Source organism: Macaca fascicularis, chromosome 7, assembly GCF_037993035.2.
Source record: "Macaca fascicularis isolate 582-1 chromosome 7, T2T-MFA8v1.1".
NCBI lineage: Eukaryota > Metazoa > Chordata > Mammalia > Primates > Cercopithecidae > Macaca > Macaca fascicularis.
Genome location: NC_088381.1, coordinates 26,905,755 through 26,933,088, shown reverse-complemented (window position 1 = coordinate 26,933,088; position 27,334 = coordinate 26,905,755). Strand labels below are relative to the sequence as shown.

The 27,334-nt window shown below is 40.9% G+C and overlaps 1 protein-coding gene across 12 annotated transcripts in view; it reads right to left on the bottom strand.

Moving 5' to 3' along the window:
* USP8 (ubiquitin specific peptidase 8) overlaps positions 1–27,334 on the bottom strand; it is a 79,385-nt gene extending 52,051 nt beyond the window's left edge. For 5 of the 12 annotated variants that reach the window (XM_073995799.1, XM_005559541.4, XM_005559544.4 and 2 more), the window contains exons 1-4: positions 27,207–27,334; positions 12,386–12,554; positions 8,972–9,116; positions 294–379 (exon numbers count right to left, since the gene is read on the bottom strand). Coding sequence is in view for 6 of the 12 variants with exons in the window: in XM_005559541.4 (XP_005559598.3) it covers positions 294–379; positions 8,972–9,116; positions 12,386–12,489 (335 nt within the window). In the remaining 6 variants the exon portion in view is untranslated. Of the gene's footprint in view, positions 1–293; positions 380–8,971; positions 9,117–12,385; positions 12,555–26,971 lie in introns of all 12 variants that reach the window. The other 7 variants (XM_073995797.1, XM_073995794.1, XM_073995798.1 and 4 more) reach the window with 5 other exon arrangements.

Here is a 27,334-nt window from a genome sequence, read left to right as displayed (position 1 = left end):
GTGAAATCCCGTCTCTACTAAAAATACAAAAAATTAGCCGGGCGTGGTGGTGGGCACCTGCAGTCCTAGCTACCTGCAGTCCTGAGGCAGGAGAATGGCGTGAACCCAGGAGGGGAGCTTGCAGCGAGCCGAGATCGCACCACTGCACCTCAGTCTGGGCGACAGAGCAAGGCTCTGTCTAAAAAAAAAAAATTGGACTATTATACGAATCGTCAGATATAAATCAGTAAATCTTAAATATTATTTTTATCTTCTAAATTTACATTATTTTAAGTATTTCATAATATCTGTACCTTAGTTTAAGGCTTTCAGAGAGTCTTTCAGCTTCTTCAACGGCTTTTTTGATGTTTGCAGGTCCAAGAACTGAATGGAAATAATCCTAAAATTATAGGAAAACCGTCCCATATTGTTAGTACTGGGCATTGCATGTAACACTAGTGCTAAAATCATTAAACTCATGGTGCTTATATAAAGGGAAGTTTGTTTTATTACGATGGAAGATTTTTAAAAACTTTTAACCTATACACACGTATAATTTATTCTCCAAATGTCTCAAAAGTATGTCTTCATACCATTAGTAAGTTAAAAAGATCCACTAGTTCATAAATTTGACTTATTTGTAAGTCACCATTAAAAAGTATAAATAACATTCTTGTTATTTATAAGTGCCAAAGAAAAAAAACCTTTCAAGAATAAAGTATCTTTTCTTTTCTTTTTTTTTTTTTTTTTTGAGACAGAGTCTTGCTCTGTCACCCAGGCTGGAGTGCAGTGGCGTGATCTTGGCTCACTGCAAGCTCCGCCTCCCAGGTTCACGCCATTCTCCTGCCTCAGCCTCCCGAGTAGCTGGGACTACAGGCGCCCGCCACCTCGCCCGGCTAGTTTTTTTGTATTTTTTAGTAGAGACGGGGTTTCACTGTGTCAGCCAGGATGGTCTCAATCTCCTGACCTCGTGATCCGCCCGTCTCGGCCTCCCAAAGTGCTGGGATTACAGGCTTGAGCCACCGCGCCCGGCCTAAAGTATCTTTTCTTATTAAAAATATGTACCTAGTTTTCTTCCTCTGGTCTCACAATGAAGCAAACTGTGTACAGATACAACATGAAATTTGTTTTGTTTACTTGTTCTAAACAGATATTTTTGCTTCCACCTGTACTTTACCTGTACATTTACACATTAGGAAACTCTGAGCAACTAAAAAACCAAATGATAGAAAATAAATAATTAATAGTATAATCTAGGCCAGGCACGGTGACTCACACCTATAATCCCAGAACTTTGGGAGGCCAAGGCGGGCATATCACTCGAGAACAGGAGTTCAAGACCAGCCTGGCCAACATGGTGAAACCCCATGTCTGCTAAAAATACCAAAACCAGCTGGATATGGTGGTACATGCCTGTAATCCCAGCTACTCGGGAAGCTGAGGCAGAAGAATCACTTGAACCCAGGAGGCGGAGGTTGCAGTGAGCCAAGATCGCACCACTGCACTCCAGCCTGGGTGACAGAACGAGACTCTGTCTTGGAAAAAAAAAAAAAAAATTATAATCTACCTTTAAAAAATGCAAATGGTAAAAGGTTTGGCATATAATTTACTGACAAGTACAATGAAGTTGTTGTTGCTTTTTTTTTACATCACTACTCCAAGAGGTCACTCATTAGATACTACAATCAGATATTTTCAAATCAAGGTTGGTATGACATGGCAGTAGCTAGTTAAGTCAGTTGAATGACTCCTGGATCAAGGATTTGCCACAACATGTCAATATGACTTTGCAAATAGAGCCTACTAGCACAGTTTATTACAAATTATAATAATCATAATTTGTAAAAAGAAGGGTTGTAGCTCAGAGGTACCCATCTTTGGCTCTCAGTCATGAAGAGCTGTAATGGTGGAGCCACATAAACATATATAACAGCCCATATAAACAGATATAACTTACAGATTACTTATGATACAAATAAACAAACATAACATAACTTCTGTAACTAGGCAGATCAAAACTAACAGTAGGCTGTGTGTGGTGGCTCACTTCTGTAATCCCAGCACTTTGGGAGGCCGGGGCGGGTGAATCACCTGAGGTCAGGAGTTTGAGACCAGCTTGACCAACACGGGGAAACCCTGTCTCTACTAAAAACGCAAAAATTAGCTAGGCGTGCTGGTGCACGCCTGTAATCCCAGCTACTCGGGAGGCTGAGGCAGGAGAATCACCTGAACCCAGGAGGTGGAGGTTGCAGTGAGCTGAGATCGTGCCATGGTACTCCAGCCTGGGCAACAAGAGTGAAACTCCGTCTCGGGACGGGGGAAAAAAGGAAAACAAAACAAAACAAAACAAAAAAACTACCAGTAGGCTGGGTGCAGTGGCTCACACATGTAATCCTAGCACATTGGGAGGCTGAGGTGGGTGGATCACCTGAGGTCAGGAGTTCAAAACTAACCTGGCCAACATGGCAAACCCCCGTTTCTACTAAAAATACGAAAATTAGCCAGGCATGGTGGCATGTGCCTGTAGTCCCAGCAACTTGGAAGGCTGAGACAGGAGAATTGCTTGAACACGAGAAGTGGAGGTTGCAGTGAGCAGAGACCGTGCCACTGCACTCCAGTCTGGGCAACAAAGCAAGACTCCATTTCAAAACAACAACAAAAACTAACAGTAAATAATTCATTCCCATAAGACCAGTGTCCAGTAGCACAATACAACCTGGAGCATATGAAGAATTAAATTTTTCTAAAGAAAACTGCCAGACATTTACAAATATTATAACTTAGAAAAACTGGATCTGAGCTCTAATCCAATATACCAGTGCTCAACAATCTATCATTCTAAACACTTTTTAAATTTCAAAAGAGTATGTGGTAACACAAGAACAGAATATGAATGACATAGCAAAAGTTTTAATTTTTGTGTCCCAGTTAACATAAGACTTATTTTTAAGAAGAAAAATCTGTTGATGGCCAGGCCGGGTGGCTCACACTTGTAATCCCAGCACTTTGGGAGGCCAAAGCAGGTGGATAGCTTGGTCAAGGCTTTAGTGAGCCATTATCGTGCCACTGTACTTCAGCCTGAGCAGCAGAGTGAGACCCTGTCTCAAAAAAAGTCTGTTGATAACAGTTATCATATGTCTATCTAGCCTAAAAGTAGATCATGCTTTCTTTGGTTGATTCTTCTAAAGCCTAAATATATTAGAAGGACCCTTCACTATGTAATTCCAATAAAAGTGTGCAGTTTGTTCAATATCATATCAATTGAACATTACAATAATTTCAGTTAGCACACTATGTCCTGACTACTAATGCAATCTCTTAACAGAAAGTAGAATGTAATCATTACATTAACAGAACCATTTAACAGAAATCATAATGTAATCATTCTGAATAAACACAAAATGCAAAGTAAAACCAAAAATGCTATGACTTGTTTTATTCATTTTTACACATGAACTCACTAAAAAGCCAGCCTGTAAGCCCAGCTTAAACCTATTTAAACACAAAACATTGTTTATGTTTGGGCATGTCTGTTACACACTACCAGATATCCCCCTAATACTAGTGAGGTTTCCTGTCAATTATGTATCTCTGTGCTCTTAAAGGAGCACAGTTAAAGTAAGTATAAATACTTTCAAAATTTTAATAGAAGAAAAAGATAACATCCAATTATTACATAACTAAAAATGTTTGCTTCTCAGGTTTACCAGAACTTTCCTGACTCCTGAACATATGAATTCAAACAACTTTCATGATATCCTAAACAAAAATAGGTTTACCAATAAATATTAAGAATTTTCAAGAAAGTCATAAAAATGTTAAAATACAATTCTAATTTTATCTAGAATTTGCTACACTAATATTTTCAATACATTTTCTTTCTCTGCTTTTTCGGATAACCCTGAAAAAATTATTCACAAGCTGACTTTTTGATAAGTAATAAAATGTAGTGTCCTTCTCTACTAGTGAGAGAGCTTGCTAAATTAATGTTTTATCTAAATCTCAATTTTCTTTTTATTTTTGAGATGGAGTCTTGCTCTGTTGCCCAGGCTGGAGTGCAGTGGCGTGATCTTGGCTCACTGCAACCTCTGCCTCCCAGGTTCAAGCAATTCTCCTGCCTCGGCCTTCCAAGCAGTTGGGATTATAGGCGCCTGCCACCACATCTGGCTCATTTTTTATGTATTTCTAGTAGAGACGGGGTTTCACCATGTTGGCCAGGCTGGTCGTGAACTCCTGACCTTGTAATCCACCTGCCTCGGCCTCCCAAAGTGCGAGGATTACAGGCGTGAGCCACTGTGCCTTTTTTTTTTTTTTTGAGACAGACTCTCACTCTGTCGCCTGGGCTGGAGTGCAGTGGCGCTATCTTGACTCACTGCAACATCCGCCTCCCAGGTTCAAGTGATTCCCCTGCCTCAGCATCCCGAGTAGCTGGAACTATAGATGTACACCACCACGCCCTGCTAATTTTTGTATTTTTAGTCGAGATGGGGTTTCACCATGTTGGCCAAGATGGTCTCAAACTCCTGACCGCAAGTGACCTGCCCGCCTCAGCCTCCCAAAGTCCTGGGATTACAGGTGTGCCACTGTGCCCCCTTTTTTTTTTTTTGAGACAGACTCTCACTCTGTCGCCTGCGCTGGAGTGCAGTGGTGCTATCTTGACTCACTGCAACATCCGCCTCCCAGGTTCAAGTGATTCCCCTGCCTCAGCATCCTGAGTAGCTGGAACTATAGATGCACACCACCACGCCCTGCTAATTTTTGTATTTTTAGTAGAGATGGGGTTTCACCATGTTGGCCAAGATGGTCTCAAACTCCTGACCGCAAGTGATCCGCCTGCCTCAGCCTCCCAAAGCGTTGGGATTACAGGGGTGAGCCACTGTGCCTAGCCTAAATCTCAAACATTTTCTAGTATAAGAGTGAAAATACAAGTTTCTAAGGAAGTTCAATGACATATATTCAGTCCCTACCTGATTTAAAGGGTAAAAAACAGAAAATACCTTGTTAGTAAATTTAGCACCTCACATACTTGAAGAACACTAGAGAGGCTGGGCTACAGAAAATACAACAAAAAACAGTTCTGCAACTGGGCAAGGTGGCTCACATCTGTAATCCCAGCACTTTGGGAGGCCAAGGCAGGCAGATCAATTGAGCCCAGGGGTTCGAGACCAACCTGGGCAACAGGGTAAGACCTTGTTTCTACTAAACATTTAAAAATTAGTCAGGTGTGGTGTTGTGTGTCTGTACTCCCAGCTACTCTAGAGGCTGGGGTGGGAGAATCAGCTTAGCGCAGAAGTCGAGGCTGCAGTGAGCCATGATTGTGCCCACTGCACTTCAACCTGGGTGACGGAAGTGAGATTCTGTCTCAGAACAAACAAAAAACAGTTCTAAGACAGAAGCAGATGAAGCGCCCTGGACACAGCAAATGAAAATAATCATTTTTCTGAAAAACAGGAACTGAACTACTGAATCATATGACATAATGGCCTAAGTTATCTGAGCCTTTGCAGAGAGCTTCTCAACCTGAACTTCTCTGCCTCGATACTCCCTTTGGAAATGCAATAGAGACTCTATGGAAATGGAAACATCTCATCTATTTAAATGTACTCACTACCTTCTCAAGAAGAGGAAAAAAAAAAGAGGTAGCTACAAAAATATTCCCAACCTTGTCATAGAAAAAACATAACTATTAACTTCCAAGAATAAAGCAAAAAGTAAACAAGAACATAAAAACAAAAACAAAAACAAAAAAACCTGGTTGGGCGTGGTGGCTTATGCCTGTAATCCCAGCACTTTGGGAGGCCAAGGTGGGTGATCACCCAGGGTCAGGAGTTTGAGACCAGCCTGACCAACATGATGAAACCCCGTCTCTACTAAAAATACAAAAATTAGGCCGGGCTTGGTGACGGGTGACTGTAATCCCAGCTACTCGGGAGGCTGAGGCAGGAGAATCGCATGAACTCGGGAGGCAGAGGTTGCAGTGAGCCAAGATCGTGCCATTGTATTCCAGCCTGGGCAACAGAGTGAGACTGTCACCAAAAAAAAAAAAAAAAAAAGAAAAAGAAAAAGAAAAAAAACCCTACCACACAGACAAAACAGCAAACAACAAAACTGCCAAAGTTATCCAAATTTCAAGACTTTCAAAAATATTTACTTTAGTGAGCACCATTTACACTATGTTTTAAGCAATTCTACTTTAACATATTTCATAGACTGTGCAAAAACTTGTTTGAATTTAGGAAGGCCTCTGTCTCTTATCTGCAGATAAGTATGTCCAAAAATGTTAAACAATATTTCTCCCAGAGCAGGACTAATTCAACCATTGTGGACAGATGAACGAACCTCCAAATTGCAAGGGGTCCCTTCTTCAAAGATAGAGCTAAAAACCTAGTAATTGGCCAGGCATGATGGCTCAAGCCTGTAATCCCAGCACTTTGGAAGGCAAAGGCAGGCGGATCACGAGGTCAGGAGTTTGAGACCAGCCTGGCCAATATTGTGGAATCCCACCTCTACTAAAAATACAAAAATTAGCTGGGCATGGTGGCGCACACCTGTAGTCCCTGCTACTCGGGAGGCTGAGGCAGGAGAACCGCTTGAACCTGGGAGGCAAAGGTTGCAGTGAGCCGAGATTGTGCCACTGCACTCCAGTCTGGGCGACAGAGCGAGACTCCGTCGTAAAAAAAAAACAAAAACAAAAAAAACCTAGTAACTATTATTAGAATAACTTTGCTAATGAGAAGAAACACCAGCAATGATTTATTTATTTATTTTTTTTTTTTGGAGACGGAGTCTTGCTCTGTCGCCCAGGCTGGAGTGCAGTGGCCGGATCTCAGCTCACTGCAAGCTCCGCCTCCCGGGTCTACGCCATTCTCCTGCCTCAGCCTCCCGAGTAGCTGGGACTACAGGCGCCTGCCACCTCGCCCAGCTAGTTTTTTGTATTTTTTAGTAGAGACGGGGTTTCACTGTGTTAGCCAGGATGGTCTCGATCTCCTGACCTCGTGATCCGCTCGTCTCGGCCTCCCAAAGTGCTGGGATTACAGGCTTGAGCCACCGCGCCCGGCCTGATTTATCACCATTAAATAAAATATTAAAGTCATTCCTTAACAACCAAAAGTCACACTCCTCTAAAAATAAAAATAAGTGGACAGGCACAGTGGCTCACAGGATCATGCCTGTAATCCCAGCACTTTGGGAGGATTGGGGGGGGAGCGGATCACAAGGTCAGGAGTTCGAGACCAGCCTGGCCAATGTGGTGAAACTCTGTCTCTACTAAAGATACAAAAAAATTAGCTGGGCGTGGTAGCGAGAGCCTGTAATCCAGCTACTCGGGAGGCTGAGGCAGGAGAATCGCTTGAACCTGAGACATGGAGGTTGCAGTGAGCCAAGATCGTGCCACTGCACTTCAGCCTGGGTGATAGGGCGAGACTCCATCTCAAAGTAAATTAAAAAAAAAAAAAAAGATCAAAGAAAAAAAGAAATTTTGTTATTTCAATAAGTCAATTTAAATAATACAAGCCAATTTCTACAACCAAAGAACAAAATAAAATCTTATTATTAATTGAGAGTGGCTTCTCTACCAAGTAAAAAATCTACAGGCAGTATTTTGTTACTACTGACAGGCAATAAGATTGTTTCTAAGTAAAGGTAAACCCAGCAACACAACATCCTTCACATTTGTTTAATGAGCCTCTACATTCTTCACATTCTTCTTTTGCTAGTTTGTTTTTTGTTTGTTTGTTTGTTTGTTTTTTGAGATGGAGTCTCTCTCTATCCCAAGGCTGGAGTGCAGTGGTACGATCTTGGCTCACTGCAACCTCTGCCTGCCAGGTTCAAGTGGTTTTCCTGTCTCGGCCTCCCAAATAGCTTGGATTACAGGCGCCCACCACTACACCCAGCTAGTTTTTTTATTTATAGTAGAGATAGAGTTTCACCATGTTGGCCAGGCTGGTCTCGAACTCCTGATCTCAGGTGATCCACCTACCTTGGCCTCCCAAGTACTGGGATTACAGGTGTGAACCACCACGCCCAGTATTCTTTTGCTAGTTTCTAATACAAATGAAATATATCTATTTTCTCTATCAACACTTATCCTAGTCATCAGTTTTTTCTCTTCATTTATATTGCCCCTGCCCTCCCTATCCATGGTTTCAGCCAAACGGAAGACAAGCACCTGTTCATAGGATTAAAAGCAAAAAGAAGTTTAAAGATTTGGGGAGTGGGCTGGACGCAGTGGCTCATGCCTCTAATCCCAGCACTTTGGGAGGCTGAGGCAGGCAGATCACCTGAGGTCGGGAGTTCGAGACCAGCCTGGCCAACATGGAGAAACCCCATCTCTACCAAAAATACAAAATTACCCAGGCGTGGTGGCACATGCCTGTAATCCCGGTTACTCGGGAGGCTGAGGCAGGAGAATCATTTGAACCCAGGAGGCAGAGTTTGTAGTGAGCCGAGATCACGCTATTGCATTCCAGCCTGGACAACAAGAGTGAAACTCCATCTCAAAAGAAGAAGAAAAAAAGATTTAGGGAGTGATCAATATCAATTTTGCAAACTGAGATTTTTAATATGGCTACAATGTCGGTCATATATAAAAAGCTGTCACATAAAAACAAGAGACTAAACCTTGAATCTTAAGAAAGTACAATAAAACTACTATTTAAAAAACAGCCATGTTTTCTTACTTAATGAGCAAACTCAATTCTTCTACTTGACCTAGCAATGATTAATTACCTCAGAAAAAAATTATGAATCTGTATGTTGCTATAAACTTGTACTAATCCATGGCAAATCCAACAATATGCAAGAGTTCACACATTACACACATTTGTAAATAATAACACTGTATCTTTAGTTTCCTTTTTCTATCTACATGAGAGAGATGATGCTGCATATAATTTGAGCTAAATTTCATTATTACTTAAAATTTTTAGAAAAAAATCAATAGCTCTATTATGCAAAATAACTTAGGAAATAACAATGCAAAAATAAAAGGTACCTGCTGTTGCTTGAAATCAGGTCTTTTTTTGATAAGATTATAAACAGTCACGTATTTCATATATAGCACATAGGCCCTTTCCTCATCACGATCTAATCTGCATTCTTCTGCTGTCTTAAAGATCTTCAGGGCACTGTGCACATAACTTGAAATTAGAGAAAAAAAATAATTAAAGTACTTGACATCTGGGAAAAAAATACAGGTCATATACAAAGTCCACAGATAATCTTTATCAGGGGTCCCCAACCTCAGGGCCACAGGTTGGTACTGGTTCATGGCCTGTTAGGAACCAGGACACACAGCAGAAGATGAGTGGTGGGCTAGCCAGCAAAGTGTCATCTGTATTTACAGCCACTCCCCATTGCTCGCATTGCCACCTGAGCTCCGCCTCCTGTCAGATCAGTGGCGGCATTAGATTCTCATAGGAACACAAACCCTGTTGTAAACTGCACATGTGAGGGATCTAGGTTGTACACTCTTTTTTCTTTCTTTTTTTTTTTTTTTTTTGAGATGGGGACTAGCTCCTGTTGCCCAGGCTGAAGTACAATGGTGCGATCTCTGCTCACTGCAACCTCTGCCTCCCAGATTCAAGTGATGCTCCTGCCTCAGCCTCCCAAGTAGCTGGGATTACACGCATGTACCACCATGCCCGGCTAATTTTTGTAGTTTCAGTAGAGACAAAGGTTTCACCATGCTCGTGAGGCTGGTCTCGAACTCCTGACCTCAAGTGATCCTCCCATCTCGGCCTCCCAAAGTACTGGGATTACAAGCGTGAGCCACCATGCCCGGCCAAGGTTGTGCATTCTTTATGAGAATCTAAGGCCTGATGATCTGTCACTGTCTCCCATCACCCCAGATGTGATGGTCCAGTTGCAAGAAAACAAGCTCAGGGATATCACTGATTCAACATTATGGTGAGTTGTATAATTATTTCATTATACATTACAGTGTAATAATAATAGACATAAAGTGCACAATACATCTAGTGCACCTGACTCATCTCAAAACCATCCTCCCTAACCCTGGTACATTGAAAAATTGTCTTCCACCAAACCAGTCTCTGGTGCCAAAAAGGTTGGGGACCGCTGATCTTGATAAAGCAGATTTCATGATTTAGGTTCCACTACTTCAGAATTGATAAAAGTTAGATGCAAGTTTGGATACAACCAACTTATATAGAACACTTCCTCTGGGATAAGGGTAGTGCTAGAGGTAAACCACACATTGCTAGAAAGGAATCATCTGTCTTAGGCCTGACCTTAAGGATTGTCCTATCTAAAGGTGGCTTTACCTTTCCCATTGTTTCCCATTTGAAAATCACTCAACAGGAGTTAAATAGAGTTGTTTTCTGTTACCCCATCAACATTACCAACTTAGCAAGATAAATAGCCCAATCCCTCTCTTACTCTTTCTGCCCTTCAAAAGATCTTTTTATTTTAATTTAATTTTATTTTATTTTGAGGCAGAGTCTCACTCTGTCGCCCAGGCTAGAGTGCAATGGTGCAATCTCAACTCACTGCAACCTCCGCTTCTAGGGCTCAGGGATCCCTCAGCCTCCCACTAGCTGGGATTATAGGCCCATGCCACCATGCCAAGTTAATTTTTGTATTTTTAGTAGAGATGTGGTTTCACATGTTGCCCAGGCTGGTATCGAACTCCTGACCTCAGGTGATCCGCCCACCTTGGACTCCCAAAGTGCTAGGATTACAGGCGTGAACCACCATGCCCGGCCTCAAAAGATATATTTTTTTTTTAAAAAAATAGAATCTTACTCTGCTGCCCAGGCTGGAATGCAATGGTGCAACTTCAGCTCACTGCAACCTCCACCTCCCAGGTTCAAGTGATTCTCTTGCCTCAGCCTTCCAAGTAGCTGTGATTACAGCTAATCACATGCCTGGCTAATTTTATATTTTTAGTAAAGATGTGGTTTCACCATGTTGGCCAGACTGGTCTCAAACTCCTGACCTCAGGTGATTCACCTGCCTCGGTCTCCCAAAGTGCTGGGATTAGAGGTGTAAGCCATGGTTCCCAGCCAAAAGTTATTTTTTTATTGTTATTATTTTTTGAGATGGAGTCTCACTCTGTCACCCAGGCTGGAGTGCAGTGGCATGATCTCAGCTCACTGCAAGCTCCGCCTCCTGGGTTCACACCATTCTCCTGCCTCAGCCTCCTGAGTAGCTGGGACTACAGGTACCTGCCACCACGCCCGGCTAATTTTTTAAAATTTTATTTTTAGTAGAGATGAGGTTTCACTGTGTTAGCCAGGATGGTCTTGATCTCCTGACCTTGTGATCTGCCCGCCTCAGCCTCCCAAAGTGCTGGGATTACAGGCGTGAGCCACCGTGCCCAGCCCAAAAGCTCTTTTTTAAACGCCCATTTTGTCTTTAGTAACGTTTCAAAATTCAGTTCATTCTGGCATTTTCCGTTCTGACTTTCTTTAAAGTTTCTATCATTCTCTGGCCAGGTGCAGAGACTCACGCCTACAATACCAGCACTTTGGGAGGCCAAGGCATGGAGGATCACTTGAGGCCATGAATTCAAGACCAGCCAGGGCAACATGGTGAGATCCCATCTCTGTAAGAAATTTAAAAATTATCTGGGCACTGGGGCACAAGCATGTGGTCCTAGCTACTTGGGAGGCTGAGCCAGGAGGATCACTCAAGCCCAGGAAGTCGAGGCAGCAATGAGCAATGAGCATGCCACTGTACTCCTCTGCCTGCATAAGACAGCAGACCATGTCTCAAAAAAAAAGAAAGAAAGAAAGAAAGAAATTATTATTTATGATTATTTTTGAGACAGAGTTTCGCTCTTACTGCCCAAGCTGGAGTGCGATGGCACAATCTCAGCTCACTGCAACCTCCGCCTCCCAGGTTCAAGCGATTCTCTTGCCTCAGTTTCCCGAGTTGCTGGGATTACAGGTGTGTGCCACCATGCCTGGCTAATTTTTTGTATTTTTAGTAGAAATGGGGTTTCACCATGTTAGCCAGGCTGGTCTGGAACTCCTGACCTCAGGTGATCTGCCTACCTTGGCCTCCCAAAGTGCTGGGATTACAGGCCTGAGCCACCATACCCGCCCAAAAAGGAATTATTTTTATATCGTGTTATGAAAAGACAATGACTTGTGGCTGAATATTTTTTTTTAGAAGCTTCATAATCTTAGCCTCTTAAACTTTATGACCTAGAGGTCATATCTGTATGATCTGTCTGGAGAGTAGATAATATGCATATGAGCAGAATATATATGTATTGTGCTACAATTACATTAAGACCTTCTCTAAGGAGGTCTTATTTTATTCGTGTGATGGTGTTATTTTCAAATAAACTTTAAATTAACATTCATCTAACTTTAATATGGAAATGAACTAAAAATTAATAATATTTGATTCAATCAAACTAGCAAAGGATACATCATACCTCTTAGTGCTTATTTTCTCTGGTTTAACTTCCGTCTTCTTATTGAGGTCTTTTAGTGAAGAACTGAGGTAGAGTTCTTTAGGAACTGAAGCCACAGCAGGCATGATGAATTATCTTTACTTTTCCCCTTTCACAATGGATGCTATATTTCCTTAAAAGTAGTTCTTTTCTGAAAGAAATACAAATAATTATACTAATTTTCCTCATTAACAATAAAACAAGTGAGCAGTTTAAAAAAATAAAACTCCTAAACCGTATCCTTTGCTAACAGGGTTAATTTTAAATTATTTACAATATCTATTTCAGGAGTTTAAGATACGCAGAACATGAGTGAACAATTTAATAATTTTTTTCAAATTTTAATTAACCAAATGAATTACTTTTTGTATCATTTTGCTTTAAGAGTTGGGAATCTTACCTGTCAAAGGAACTAGCGGTAAGAATAATAAAAGTTTTTACATGTTTCTTCTGTTAAAATAGCATTAATGTATAGATTATAAGTAGATGGAATTTTTATCTAGAAACATTTCTCTTTGCTCATTGACGATACCCGTTTATTTATTTTTTTAAGTGATTTCTTCCTGTTTTTTTTTTGAGATAGGGTCTCACTCTGTCACCCTGGCTGGAGTGCAATGGCACGATCTCGGCTTACTGTAACATCCACCTCCCGAGTTCAAGCAATCCTCCTACCTAAGCCTCCTGAGTAGCTGGAATTCCAGGTGTTCACCACCATGCCCCAGCTGGTTTTTGTGTTTTCAGTAGATATGCAGTTTCATCATATTGGCCAGGCTGGTCTCAAACTCCTGGCCTTAAGTGATCTGCCTTGGCCTCCCAAAGTGCTGGGGTTATAGGTGTGAGCCACCATGTCTGGCTACTTCTTTCCACTCTCTTAATAATCTTCATTCTATCCGTTCACTATTATTAAACAAATGGATATCAATGAACATCTAATTGTAAAAAGCTAAGTAAGGTACAACTTGGAGCAGGGGATGGGGAGGCCTCTGCTCACTTATGGAAATTCCAAAAGCATCCCAATTTGCTTTAATTCTAGTAACATTTTATATTAAATATTAATACTTTGTGATTCATTGGTACTCATCCCTTTTAACCCTGTGCACATGAATCCACTGTCTTAGTCACCAAACCATTTTGTTCTCTGAATATGGCATTTTTATCATTTTCACTTTTTTTCTATCTATACTTGCTCCAGGTATCTATAAACACATGTTGAACCAAACACTTTAATTTGTACTTTCAGATCTATGCATTTAGAAACAATGATCTAATATACAAACATTTTCTATACCATCCACCCTGGGTCCTGTGTCTAAAACTGTAGTGATAGGGGAGAAAAGGTCTCTGGACCACACTGTCACACCCAAATGGGTCAACTGATATCAAATACGTCCTTCTAGCGAGGTATCTAATTCATCAACAATTCATCATCAAACCTGCAAAGAGCATCCATTAAGGAAGGAGTATGACAGGGTTCCCCTGGGTTTCCTCATACTTATAGAGACAACAGCGTTGTTTCAATGTCAGTGTAAATCATCAGGAGACTTAACTTGCAACAGTAGGCCTCGTGTTAAAGAGAGGTATTAAAGGGGTATACAAGGTATGGTCTCTGATTCTCCAAGAAAAAATAGTTTAACCAGAAAACATACCTTCCCCGCCTTACCACCTCATTATCTCCTGCCCATTCCCCACAATGTTGAATGAAAAACCAAGAATATGTGTAATATGATACTCTACATAAAGTTTAAAAATCAAACTGAATTGAACAATATATTGCTTAATGATATAAATGAGGTAAAACTATAAAGACAGACAGAAAATGATAAACACAATGTTATATTTCTTGGGAGAGGGAGAGTTGTAATCAGGGAGACACATATAAGGAGCTTCAGGGGTACAGCAAGGTTCTATTTCTCAAACTGGGTAGTATGTGCACAGGTGATCATTTTAGTATCATGCTTTATAACATATAAAAGAATATATGTAATGTACTTAAAGTTTTAAAGAAAGAAATAAAATAAGCATAACAATGCAAACATGAGTAAAGCAATGCAACATACATAAATATGAAGAGAGTACCCAAAGAGATGTAAAAGTTAGGAAGTTATGGGTTAAACAAGCAACTAACAAAAAATATACATTAAAAAAATATATTGATTAAAAAAAAAAGACTTGGAACATTGGGGCCAGGCATGGTGGCTCACGCCTGTAATCCCAGCACTTTGGGAGGCCAAGGCAGACAGATCACTTGAGGTCAGGAGTTCAAGTCCAGCCTGGCCAACATGGTGAAACCCTATCTCTACTAAAAATACAAAAATTAGCCAGGCATGGTAGTGCATGCCTGTAATCCCAGCTACTCAGGAGGCTAAGGCAGGAGAATCACCTGAACCTGGTGGGTGGAGGTTGCAGTGAGCTGAGATCATACCCCTGCACTGCAGCCTGGGTGACAGAACAAGACTCTCTCAAAAAACAAAATACAACAAAAAAAAATTAGCTGGGCATGGTGTCAGGCACCTATAATCCCAGCTATTTGAGAGGCTGAAGCAGAAGATTCAACTTGAACCTGGGAGGTGGAGGTTGCAGTGAGCCAAGATTGCGCCACTGCACTCCAGCCTGAGCAACAGAGTGAGACTCCGTCTCAAAAACAAAACAAAAAACCCAACAAAGTTTAAAAAACTAACGTGGAAGAGAAAGTTGTAAGCTGTAGTAATACAACATAGTATATCAAACTATAGAGTTACAAATATTACAGTATAAGAAAAATCAAGAGAGAAGATTAAGTATGACTAGAAGGATCTTGGAAGTCATCATCAAAGAGACAATATTTGATGTGAGTCTTGGTGGGGGAAGGTTTTTCAAAGAGATGAAGAGCAGGATGAAGAAAAGAAAGTAAAGAACATCTTTAGGAATCAGCCACTACACAGAATGAACAAGGATCAACAAGGCAGTGGGGAAAAAAAATAGACTTGGAATAGGTAACGGAAGGCTTGAATGTTACTAAAGCATTTACTTTGTTTTCTAAAGATAGCAGGGCTCTGAAGTAGGGAGAGGTAAGTGATTGAAACTAAGAAGAGTATAAAGTTAGGCGGTGACAAACTAGATAGGGAAAAGACTAGTTATCTATTATAATGATCCTAGGGAAAGATGATGAAGGTTAGAACTAGGGCAGTAGAGATGGAATAGAGGAAGCAGATACAAGAGACACTGCAAAGGTAGAATGACAGGACTTGGCAAATGATTAGACACAAGGAGGGAAAGTACAGGGATAAGATTACGATGTCACCAAAGATTTTAGCAAGGGTTTCTAGGAGAAAGACTGTACTTTTTAAAAGCTTCCTTTTCTGTCCCAAATCTTCCATTTGATTTTTGGAAAGAGTTCAAATAAGTAACAATCTTCTCTGATAATGTCTAAAGTCCATTAAAAACCCATAGTTGTTTCTATTTTTATTAACAAAATCATGTAAGTTATACAGTCACTTAATGATGCCTAGTGTTAAAAATATTTTCAGCATTGTTTTAATATGCTATTTGAGCCTCTACAGTCACACACATTTCTGCAGAAGTCAAACAGAAGGTAAAGGGTATTTTCCCCTAATCAAGTGAGAAAGCGAAACATGTAAGTAATTCCTCAGTATCTGTAGGCGAGTGGTTCCAGGACTTTTCCCACAAGTACCAAAAATCTGCAGACGCTCAAATCCCTGATATAAAATGGTATAAGATTTGCATATAACCTTACTTTAAATCATCTCAAGATTACTTATAATACCTAATACAATGTAAATGTTATATAAACAGTTATATTGTATTGGTTAGGGAATAATGACAAGAAAAAACTCTGTACATGGTTCAGTACAGATGCAATTATTTTTAAAAAATATTTCCAATCTGCCACTGTTAGAATTCACGGATACAGAAGGCTGTGTATCCAACCTAAATCTATGTGAATTTAACATGTTACATTTTTGATAAGTCATTCTGCTGCATTTTGCCATTAAAGAAATCTATAGACAGACATAAAATATATTAGACTAGAATGACTGAATGAACTCAATTTCCTTATTTTGGCTGCAATCGTTTAAAAAAAAAATAAAAGAGCAGCAGCAACAGCAAACCCATTGATACTTATACAGAAATGTGCATTAACTACAGAAGTCAAATAATTTGCAGAATTTATTTGTTTAGATCTAGGACAAACCATAACATACAATGCATTAAAATTATCTTACGTAGCTGGGTACGGTGGCTCACGCCTGTAATCCCAGCACTTTGGGAGGCCGAGGCAGGTGGATCGCTTGAGGTCAGGAGTTCAAGACCAGCCTGGCCAACATGGTGAAACCTCATCTCTACTAAAAATACAAAAATTACCCAGGTGTGGTGGTGCACACCTGTAATCCCAGCTATTCAGGAGGCTGAGGCAGGAGAATCGCTTGAACCCGGGAAGTGGAGGTTGCAGTGAGCCAAGATCGCACCACGACATTCCAACATGGGCGACAGAGCAAGACTCTGTCTTAGAAAAAAAAAAAAGTATGCTTCAAAAAGGATTGCAAGTGAAAAAAATATATATATGTATATGTAAGAAAAATTAACATGCAAAAAATAAACAACAAAAAATAAAAATTCTTAAGACGTGTAAACCTGACAAATAAAGAACTTCAGCCTTAGTCAAACAGCAGTGCTCCAAAAGTGAAACCCAAGTGTTGAAAATGAGTTAATAAAGAGAAAATGTTCTTTCTCTGACATCCTTCTGCTCCTTTCTAAGAGAAAGAGTAGGGATTAGATGACTGGAACCACAAAGTGAAGACTAAAAGGTAAAAAGTGAAAATTGAGGTTTGCAGTCATTCAAACTGGTCCTGATTTTAAGCAGGGCTTCACACCAGCAACTCCCAAGGTCTCTGGCAACATCGAAAGGAAAGCAAAAGTTGTCTTTGTTGGCCACCCACCATCTCTCCCTATTTCTGCCCTTAGGCAGCAACAATACTCAACGTAAGTATCTTCTTGCTGTCTTAAATCTCATAATCCACTCTACACTTATTCTATGTAATGTGCCACAAACAACTAAGTATTGATTAAATAACTTTTTTTTTTTTTGAGACGGAGTCTCACTCTGTCGCCCAAGCTGGAGTGCAGTGGCATGAACTTGGCTCACTGCAACCTCCACCTCCCAGATTCAAGCAATTCTCCTGCCTCAGCCTCCCAAGTAACTGGGATTACAGGCACCCTGCCACCATGCCTGGCTGATTTTCGTATTTTAGTAGAGACGGGGTTTCTCCATGTTGGCCGGGCTGGTCTCGAACTCCTGACCTCCGGTGATCCACTCTCCTTGGCCTCCCAAAGTGCTGGAATTACAGGCGTGAGCCATCGCGCCTGGCCGATGAAATAACATTTTAAAGTAATCCTCAAGTATTAAGAAGGCTCAACCCTCTCAAGATTTAATCACTGCTAAAATGTATGGTATTTTCTGAGCAACTACTATGTCTCTAGCACTATGCTAAATGCTTGAGGGCAGTGTTTTTAAAATCCATTAGAAGGTCATGATCAGCATTAAAAAAAATAGTAAACATCAGACTATGTCACACATAGTAAGGTTAGGTACTGTTTCATAAAATTGTTTCAGTTATGTACATGTGTATATGATGTAACACTGGATGAAAATGTAAAATGTATTTTTTAATATAGGTGACAATTTTAAAATATAAGTATGGAAGTCTCACACTACTGCAATGTAACTCCAAGTATGGTCCAATGACCAGTGCTGATTAGGGAACTGTTTGTTATCAGTTTGTGATAAAATAAGAAGTTTGTGACAGAATGTAGATCAGTTAAGCACACTGACCTTTTTACAGTAGTAGCAAGACTTTTTCCATGCAAAAAGCAGTGCACTGACTGGGCGTGGTGCCTCACAGCTATAATCCCAACACTCTGGGAGGCCGAGGTGGGAGGACTGCTTGAGCCCAGGAGTTCAAGAACAGATATTTATGTTGAGTATTGCTGCTGCCTAAAGGGCAGAGATAGGGAGAGATGGTGGGTGGCCAATAAAGTGAGACAAAAAATTTTACAAAAAATTAAAAAATTAGCTGGGCATAGTGGGGCACACCTGAAGTCCCAGCTACAAAAGAAACAAACTTAAGTTCCATCTCTTCCATCCTTTATGGTCCCAGTTCTTGGAATTTGTTTCTTCATGTGAATCTTATAATGTTTGGGATCTACATCATTCCTTAAATATAGTAATGGGACCGGCCGGGCGCGGTGGCTCAAGCCTGTAATCCCAGCACTTTGGGAGGCCGAGACGGGCGGATCACGAGGCCAGGAGATCGAGACCATCCTGGCTAACACAGTGAAACCCCGTCTCTACTAAAAAAATACAAAAAACTAGCCGGGCGAGGTGGCGGGCGCCTGTAGTCCCAGCTACTCGGGAGGCTGAGGCAGGAGAATGGCGTGAACCCGGGAGGCGGAGCTTGCAGTGAGCTGAGATCCGGCCACTGTACTCTAGCCCGGGCGACAGAGTGAGACACCGTCTCAAAAAAAAAAAAAAAATATATATATATATATATATATAGTAATGGGACCAACAGACAATTACTATAAGGCTTTAAAATCCTCATACACATGCAGTGCTCGTGATGATGTGATGAGGCAGAGTGAAACTGGCCTTGAGGATAGAATTTAGCTAAGAACAGGGTAAGAAAGGAGGACATCTGGCTGGGCGCAGTGGCTCACGCCTGTAATCCCAGCACTTTGGGAGGCTGAGGCGGGCAGATCACTTGAGGTCAGCAGTCCGAGACCAGCCTGACCAATATGGAGACACCCCGTCTCTACTAAAAATACAAAATTAGCTGGGCGTGGTGGTGCACACCTGTAATTCCACCTACTCAGTAGGCTGAGGCAGGAGAATCTCTTGAACCCGGGGTGGGGATGGAGGTTGCAGTGAGCCAAGATCGCGCCACTGCACTGCAGCCTGGGCAACAAGAGCGAAACTCCATCTCGAAAATAAATAAATAAATAAATAAAAATAAGAATAATAAGGAATATTACAGACGTTATTGGAAAATAATCAACTGGTTGGGGGAAAATGTTGACATGTCTTTGAATCCCTGGCACCTATCTCTGTAGTCCTCACATAGTCACCACTTTAATAAATGCTTCTCCCTGTCAGCTGAATTTAACTAAAAGAAACAAAAATAAATGTTGACTAACAAGAATAACTAAATTATGGAGTCACATTCTGGAAAATTTTGAAGCCATCTAGAATTCTTTATATTTGATTCAGCAGGCAATAAAAGCCAGTTCTTGATGGGAGAAATAGTATCTCAAGATGGTCAAATTAGGGATATGTAAGTAAGATTGAAAGGCGATGAGAACAAGGGAATGATACTATGGAAAAGAGTAACTAGAAGGTCACTGCAGAAAAGAACACAAAATGGTGGAAACATGCTTTGGTAACTGGTTGATTGAAACAGTATTTTCTCTTGCTCACACTCACTCACACACACACACACACACACAAATACCCTGCAAAATATTAAGAGCAGTAGTGCTATTAACAAAAAAATGAATACTGCAGTTTAAAACTGATCAGTTTACAGCAGCATTTCTTGACCTTGCCATCACTCACATTTTGGACCAGATAAACATTTGTTGTAAGAGGCTGCTCTGTGCCGTGTGCACTGGAGGACGTTTAGCAGCATCCCTAGCCTCTACCCACTAGATGCCAGTTTACTATCATCCTTCCCTTCCAGTTGTAACAACCAAAACTGTCTACAGTCATTGCTAAATGTGTCCTGGAAGGCAAAATTACCCCCAGTAAGAACCATGTGGTTTACAGCAAAGTAGGTAATTCAATGTGGAAAATGTTGAGTGTATGCTAAAGGAACATCTAAAAATGTAAATATTAACTATAAATCAGTTATATGTGAGAGCAGACAGATATTAAATCTTTATCAACTAATAAGGCATCAATGTTGATTTGATAATCCCTATTGTTTTGGAAGATAAGTATTGACACCAAAATTATATGTTATCTAGGATTTGGTGAACTGCTGGGCAACACAGTGAGACCTCATCACTACAAAAAAAAAAAAAATTAGTGGGGCACGGTGGCATGTGCCTGTGGTACCAGCTTCTCGGAAGGCTGAGGCAGGAGGGTTGCTTGAGCCTGGGAGGTTGAGCTTGCAATGAATCATGATTACACCACTGCGCTCCAGCCTGAGCAATAGAGGGAGACCCTGTCTCAAAAATAAAATAATCATATTTTCTTCAGTTTTATGTACATTTTTAATCTTCTATAATAGTTTTTAAAACACAGACATTACTTACACTAGTAACTAAAATCAGGAGGATGAACCACTAAGGAAATGAGCTCTTGTTTCTTTACAGCTGAAAAGTTAACTTAAAGGGCCCAGAATAGGGGGAGTCTAAAGGAGGAATCGATCAGAAAAGGAAGCAGGAGTCATTAGAATGATGGAAAACCAGGAAAGTATAACATGAAAACCAAAGAAAGAGAGAATAGAGTATTTCAAGAAACCTTTACAAAGTTCTTAGAATGCCATGAGAATAAAAGAATAAACTAGCCCTAGTTCTTTTTTTTTTTTTGAGATGAACTCTCACTCTGCCATCCAGGCCAGAGTACAGTGGCATGATCTCAGCTCAGCACAACCTCTGCCTCCCAGGTTCAAGCAATTCTCTTTTCTCAGTCTCCCAAGGAGCTAAACTAGCCCTAGTTGTAAAGAGTGTCTAAACTGGCTTCAGTTAGGTAAACAATAGAAACCTACTATACACAAGGTGCAGTGTTGTGATACAGGGGATACTAAAAAAAATACACCTCTTAATAAAGTTTCTGCCTCTTAAAATGAAAGACAAGTACATAATGGTAACAAAGTAAAGTATGGTTTAGTGCTCTGATATAGGCACTTAGCAAACCAGGCCAATGTCTGTTCATTTTATTAAGGACCATTACCAGAAACTAAAAAAAGGGTAACTGTTTTCCAGAATAGATATCTACATTTATAACTTTAATTCATTTATTTTGTCTTCTCCCTCATTGCTTAATTTTTTTAACTGATGCAAAATTGTTAAGTAGGGAGCCAGATCACACTCAACATGTACCAAAAACATAGTTCTCAATCCCAGCTGTATGTTAGAATCAGTTACCTAGAGAATTTAACAAAAAAATTGATGCTCAGATTCCACTCCTAAATAATTAAATCAGAATCTTTAGGGATTTGAGATATACACACAGGTATTTATTTATTTATTTTCTTATTTATATATTAAACAAAATAAAGACAGAGTCTCACTATGTTGTCCAGGCTAGTCTCAAGTTCTTGGGCTCAAGGGATCCTCCTGCCTCGGTCTCCCAAAGTGCTGGGATTACAGGCATGAGCTGACCTTGCCTCGCCCATATAGGTATTTTTAAAAACCTTCCCAAATGAATTCTAATATGCAGTCAAGACTGGAAATCATCAATATAAGAATGAATATAAACATGTTGCTAGAAGCAACAAAATAATACGAAGGCAACAATTTGTTTCCAGCTGAAATCAGCATCTTAAATCATTCAACCTACCAAAATTTTAAAAAATCATTTTCATTTTTAAAATTCTGTAACTGAGAAATTAAAATAACACCTCCAGGATTCTTATGCCCACAACTTTTTTTGTTTTGAAATTGGTATTATAATGTGTAATTATTTCATTTCACACTATTAAAAAGACATGTGGGTTCACATGATTATTGGTGTTTCAGAATTCAGTGCAGTAGTTCCCCTTTATCCACGGTTTCACTTTCCATGGTTTCCGCTACTTGCAGTCAACCACAGTCCAAGAATATTAAATAAAAAATTCCAGAAATAAACAATTCATAAGTTTTAAATTGTGCACCACCTCACTTCGCCCAGCCTATGACATGAATCATCCCTTTGTCGTGTATCCACACTGTAGATGCTACCTGCCTGTTAATCACTAAGTGGCTGTCTCAGTTACCAGACTGACTATAGCAGTATTATAGCGCTTGTGTTCAAGTAACCCTCATTTTACTTAATAATGGCTCCAAAGTGTAAGAGCACAGATTCACATATGCCAAAGAGAAGCTGTAAACTGCTTTCTTCAAGCGAAAAGGTGAAAGTTCTCAACTCAGTAAGAGAAAAAAAAAAAAAACAACTCATGCTGACGTTGCTAAGATCTACGGAAAGATCTTTTTTTTCTGCAAAACTGTGAAGAAGGAAAAAGAAAATTTGTGTTGGTTTTGCTGTCACACCTCAAGCTGCACAAGTTATGGCCACAGGGCATAACTTTTATTACACTATATTATAATTATTCTATTTCATTATTAGTTATTGTTGTTAATCTCTTGCTTCTAAGTTAAACTTTACCATAAAAATGTATTTATAGGGAAAACATAGTATATATAGGATTCAGTACTATCTGTGGTTTCAGGCATTCACTGGAGGTCTTGAAACATATCTCCTGCAGATAAGGGGAAGACTGCTGTATTACTAAAAACTAAATTGTAGGCTGGGCGCAGTGGCTAATACCTGTAATCCTAGCACTTTGGGAGGCCGAGGTAGGCGGATTGCCTGAGCTCAGGAGTTCACGAACAGCCTGGGCAACACAGTGAAACCCTATCTCTATTAAAACAAAAAAAATTAGCCAGACATGGCGGCGTGTGCCTATGGTCCCAGCTACTTGGGAGGCTGAGGCAGGAGAACTGCTTGAACCCGTGAGACGGAGGGTGCAGTCAGACAAGATTGAGCCACTGCATCCAGCCTGGGCGACAGAGCAAGACTCCGTCTCAAAAACAAACAAACAAACAAAAAACGAAATTGTAATGTGTTAGTCAAAAGAGACAAGGCTTAGTTAAGCCATATTCACTATACATGAGAACTGTTTTACTTGAATTAGTATGGTATTAGTCAGGTGTGGTGACGTGTGCCTGCAGTCCTAGCTACTTGGGAGGCTGAGGCAGGAGGATCACTTGAGCCCAGGAAGCAGAGGTTACAGTGAGCCAAGATCATGCCACTGCACTTCAGCCTGGGTGACAGAGCAAGACCTTGTCTCAATTTAAAAAAAAAAACAAAGGGCTACATGCGATGGCTCACGGCTATAATCCCAGAACTTTGGGAGGCTGATCACCTGAGGTGGGCAGATCACCTGAGGTCAGGAATTCAAGACCAGCCTGGCCAACATGGCAAAACCCTATCTCTACTAAAATACAAAAATTAGCCGGGCGTGGTGGTGGGTGCCTATGGTCCCAGCTACTTGGGATGCTGAAGCAGAATTGCTTGAACCCACGAGGCGGACACTGCAGTGAGCCAAGAACACATCACTGCACTCCAGCTTGGGAGACAGAGCAAGACTCCGTCTCCAACAAAAAAAAAAAAAAAAAATTAGTATGGCTATAAATGTAGAATTCTAAATAACTTTAATATAATATGTCATCATTCAGTACTAGTAAATTCTATATTATGGAACTGTTGCAGGCCTTACTTTCCATTTATTAATCATATGACTTTCAACAAATTCCATAAATCACTCCCAACATGACCACCACTGCTCTTCAGTTTACTTTCATCTGCAAAATGAAACAGGAATGATTTGTCTGCTTCTATAGGGTGACCATAGGTATCAAGTGAAAAAATATACAAAAACATGTTTTGAAAACTGTAACATGCCGGCCGGGCGCGGTGGCTCAAGCCTGTAATCCCAGCACTTTGGGAGGCCGAGGCGGGTGGATCACGAGGTCAGGAGATCGAGACCATCCTGGCTAACATGATGAAACCCCGTCTCTACTAAAAATACAAAAAACTAGCCGGGCGTGGTGGTGGGCACCTGTAGTCCCAGCTACTTGGAGGCTGAGGCGGGAGAATGGCATGAACCCGGGAGGTGGAGCTTGCAGTGAGCCGATATCGTGCCACTGCACTCCAGCCTGGGCGACAGAGCGAGACTCCGTCTCAAAAAAAAAAAAAAAAAAAAAAAAAAAAAGAGAACTGTAACATGCCATTAAAACATAATGCATTATGGTTAAAGAAATTGGAAATGGGTTGGGCGCAGTGGCTCACGCCTGTAGTCCCAGCACTTTGGGAGGCTGAGGCGGGTGGATCACAAGGTCAAGAGATCGAGACCATCCTGGCCAACATGGTGAAACTCCATCTCTACTAAATACAAAAATTAGCTGGGCGTGGCGACATGCTACTTGGGAGGCTGAGGCAAGAGAATGGCATAAACCCAGGAGGCAGAGGTTGCAAAAAGCCGAGATCGTACCGCTGCACTCCAGCCTGGCGACAGAGCAAGACTCCATCTCAAAAAAAAAAAAAAAAAAAAAAGAAAAGAAATTGGAAATTGGAAGCATACCTTATTATTCATCTGCTATATAAATGCAAACAAGAGTCCAATACAACTTTGTCATCAAAATTACAGTAGACAAAGCATGGCCACAAATTCTTTGACATTTTTCCCTTCAAAAGTGAGGGTTGGATACTGGTCTGACTGCTCTAACCAACAGAGTATGTTGGAAATAATGTTGTGCCTATTTCTGGGTTCAGGCTTTTTGGGAGACACGCAGCTTCTATTTCCTGTCTCCTCAAACATGTATTCTTGGAACCTAACCACCATACTGTTCACGTCAGAAGTTCAAGTCACGTGAAGAGGCTATGTGTGGGCATTCCAGTTGACATTTCCAGCTGAACTCCTAGCCAACATCAACTGCCTTCACATGAATTAGCCATTTTGGATGTCCAGACCAGCTGAGCTCTCGGATGACTCCAAACTCAGCTGCTTATCTGAATACAAACGCATTAAAGTCTAGGTGAGAACCACTTAGCTAAGTACAGGCAGGCCAGAGAAACAGGAGAGATATAAATTATAGTTTTAAGCCACTGTGTTTTGGAGTCATTTGTTACGCAGCAATAGGTAACTGGGACAACAACAAGGTATTTTTTAAATGTTTCCTTAATTATTTCTAATTTTATTAGCAACACATCCTTGAAGACTTTTTTTCCTTTCACTTCCGTAAATATGAGCGCATTTTCATGTAGAAAAGTTCATAATAAAGTATAATGCTAGACTTATGAAAAAAATTTAATGTACTGGTTTTATTTTCCAACTGTCTTACTCAAAAGTCATTTTGATTATTTTCCATTATGTCCACGCTTTTTATTTTAATTTTTTGAGATGCAGTTTTGCTCTTGTCACCCAGGCTGGAGTGCAATGGTGCAATCTCAGCTCACTGCAACCTCTGCCTCCCCGGTTCAAGCGATTCTCCTGCCTCAGCCCCTGGAGTAGCTGGGATTACAGGCGTGTGCCACCATGCCCAGCTAATTTTGTTTTTTAGTAGAGACCAGGTTTCGCCATGTTGGCCAGGCTGGTCTCGAACTCCTGACCTCAGGTGATCCACTCTCCTCGGCCTCGGAAAGTGCTGGCATTACAGACGTGAGCCACTGCGCCCAGCCACGTCCACATTAATAAACAAATGCCCATAATGATTAATAAAGTCCAAGTAAATATATTAAAAAATGAAATGCTAAAAAAGTCACCTTTAAAACATTTTTGTTAGTTTTTCTTATACATTGTTTTCTAAAAAAAATACATGCCTATGTGCAAAATTTCATTAATGACAGGTGTGTATATATATATATATATTTTTACTACTACAGGGTCTTCACTATCTAATATTAAAGATGCATCCAATGTGTCACAAGAAAAGGAATACCTATTTCAAGGCAGCCATATCAACATGATAAAGACATAACACAACCGATATCACCTTCCAGATATGCTTAATGGTCCAGGGATATGTTGTAAGGAGAAACTACCCAAATCCATCATGAATGACATTCACCAACGAATCTTAAACAGAATCGGCTGAAATGCAAAATCTGCTTACATGGCAAAGCCGCAGCAGAGCAAGCCTAAAACAGGAACACTTCCTTAACAAATAACCACTTGGCATTTTTAATGGCTGCAGCAAGATATTTACAAAACTAAGGATGCTTCGCAGATTCAGAAAAGGTAATATCCTTTAGATACAAATCCCTTTCATCTGAAACCCTCAGGTCTCTTAAATTCTAAATTCCTTAGGCTCTGCAACACCTCCGTGTCAGGTAAATATTTTGTTAGTGATTAAGTGACTTGTTCAAGGTCACAGAATGAACTGGAGGCAAGAAATAAACCCAGGAGGGTGGTCTGCAGCTTTCTATATAAATGCACATCGCTGCAAGTAAGGATTCCGATAATTTCCAAGGTGGAGTGGCGGCGAAATTAACTTGTCCCACAACTCTAGGTTGGAAGGCACTTTTTAGGGGGGCGGGGAAAAGCTTCTATTTGAGGCAGTCATAGTTTTAACTCTGATAAGCTTATAGGGTCTTTAAACTCCTACTTCACTAAAATGAAGTGTGACTAGGGAAGAGGAGAAACTGGGAAACAGTTTTAGGAGCTGTAGTAAGGCCTGGGATTGTAGGCAGATTGCAGAGAGTAAAATAAAAAAAATAAAAAAAACCAAAAACAAAAAACCGGAAGCAAGAGGAAAGAGGTCAAAGTCGGGTATAAGTGTCCAAGAGAACGGAAGAATGGTCAAAGCCACCTTTTAAAACCGAAAAACCGCACGAAACTCGCTTGGCAATCCTAGATGGGTGGCGTAAAAGACTCAAGGTTGGGCCCTTCCTCTCCACAAGCCGGTTCTACCTTTCGGAGTTGTCCCACTCCTCTCCGCGGACAGGGCTTGTCTCCCGGGTGACCAGCAGCTGGTGGAAGGAGAGGGGGTTCACAGCGGACGACTTCCCAGAGGACAGGTGCCAGGGCCCAAGACCCGCACTCACCGTGACGCCCGGCGCGCTTCACTAACGCCAGCCTTCTCGCCAAACGCCCATCTCCCAAGAACTCGAGGGAGAATTAGCCTTGGCTATCAGGACGGAAGCCAGCCCAGCTCATCCCCTTTTCCCGATTT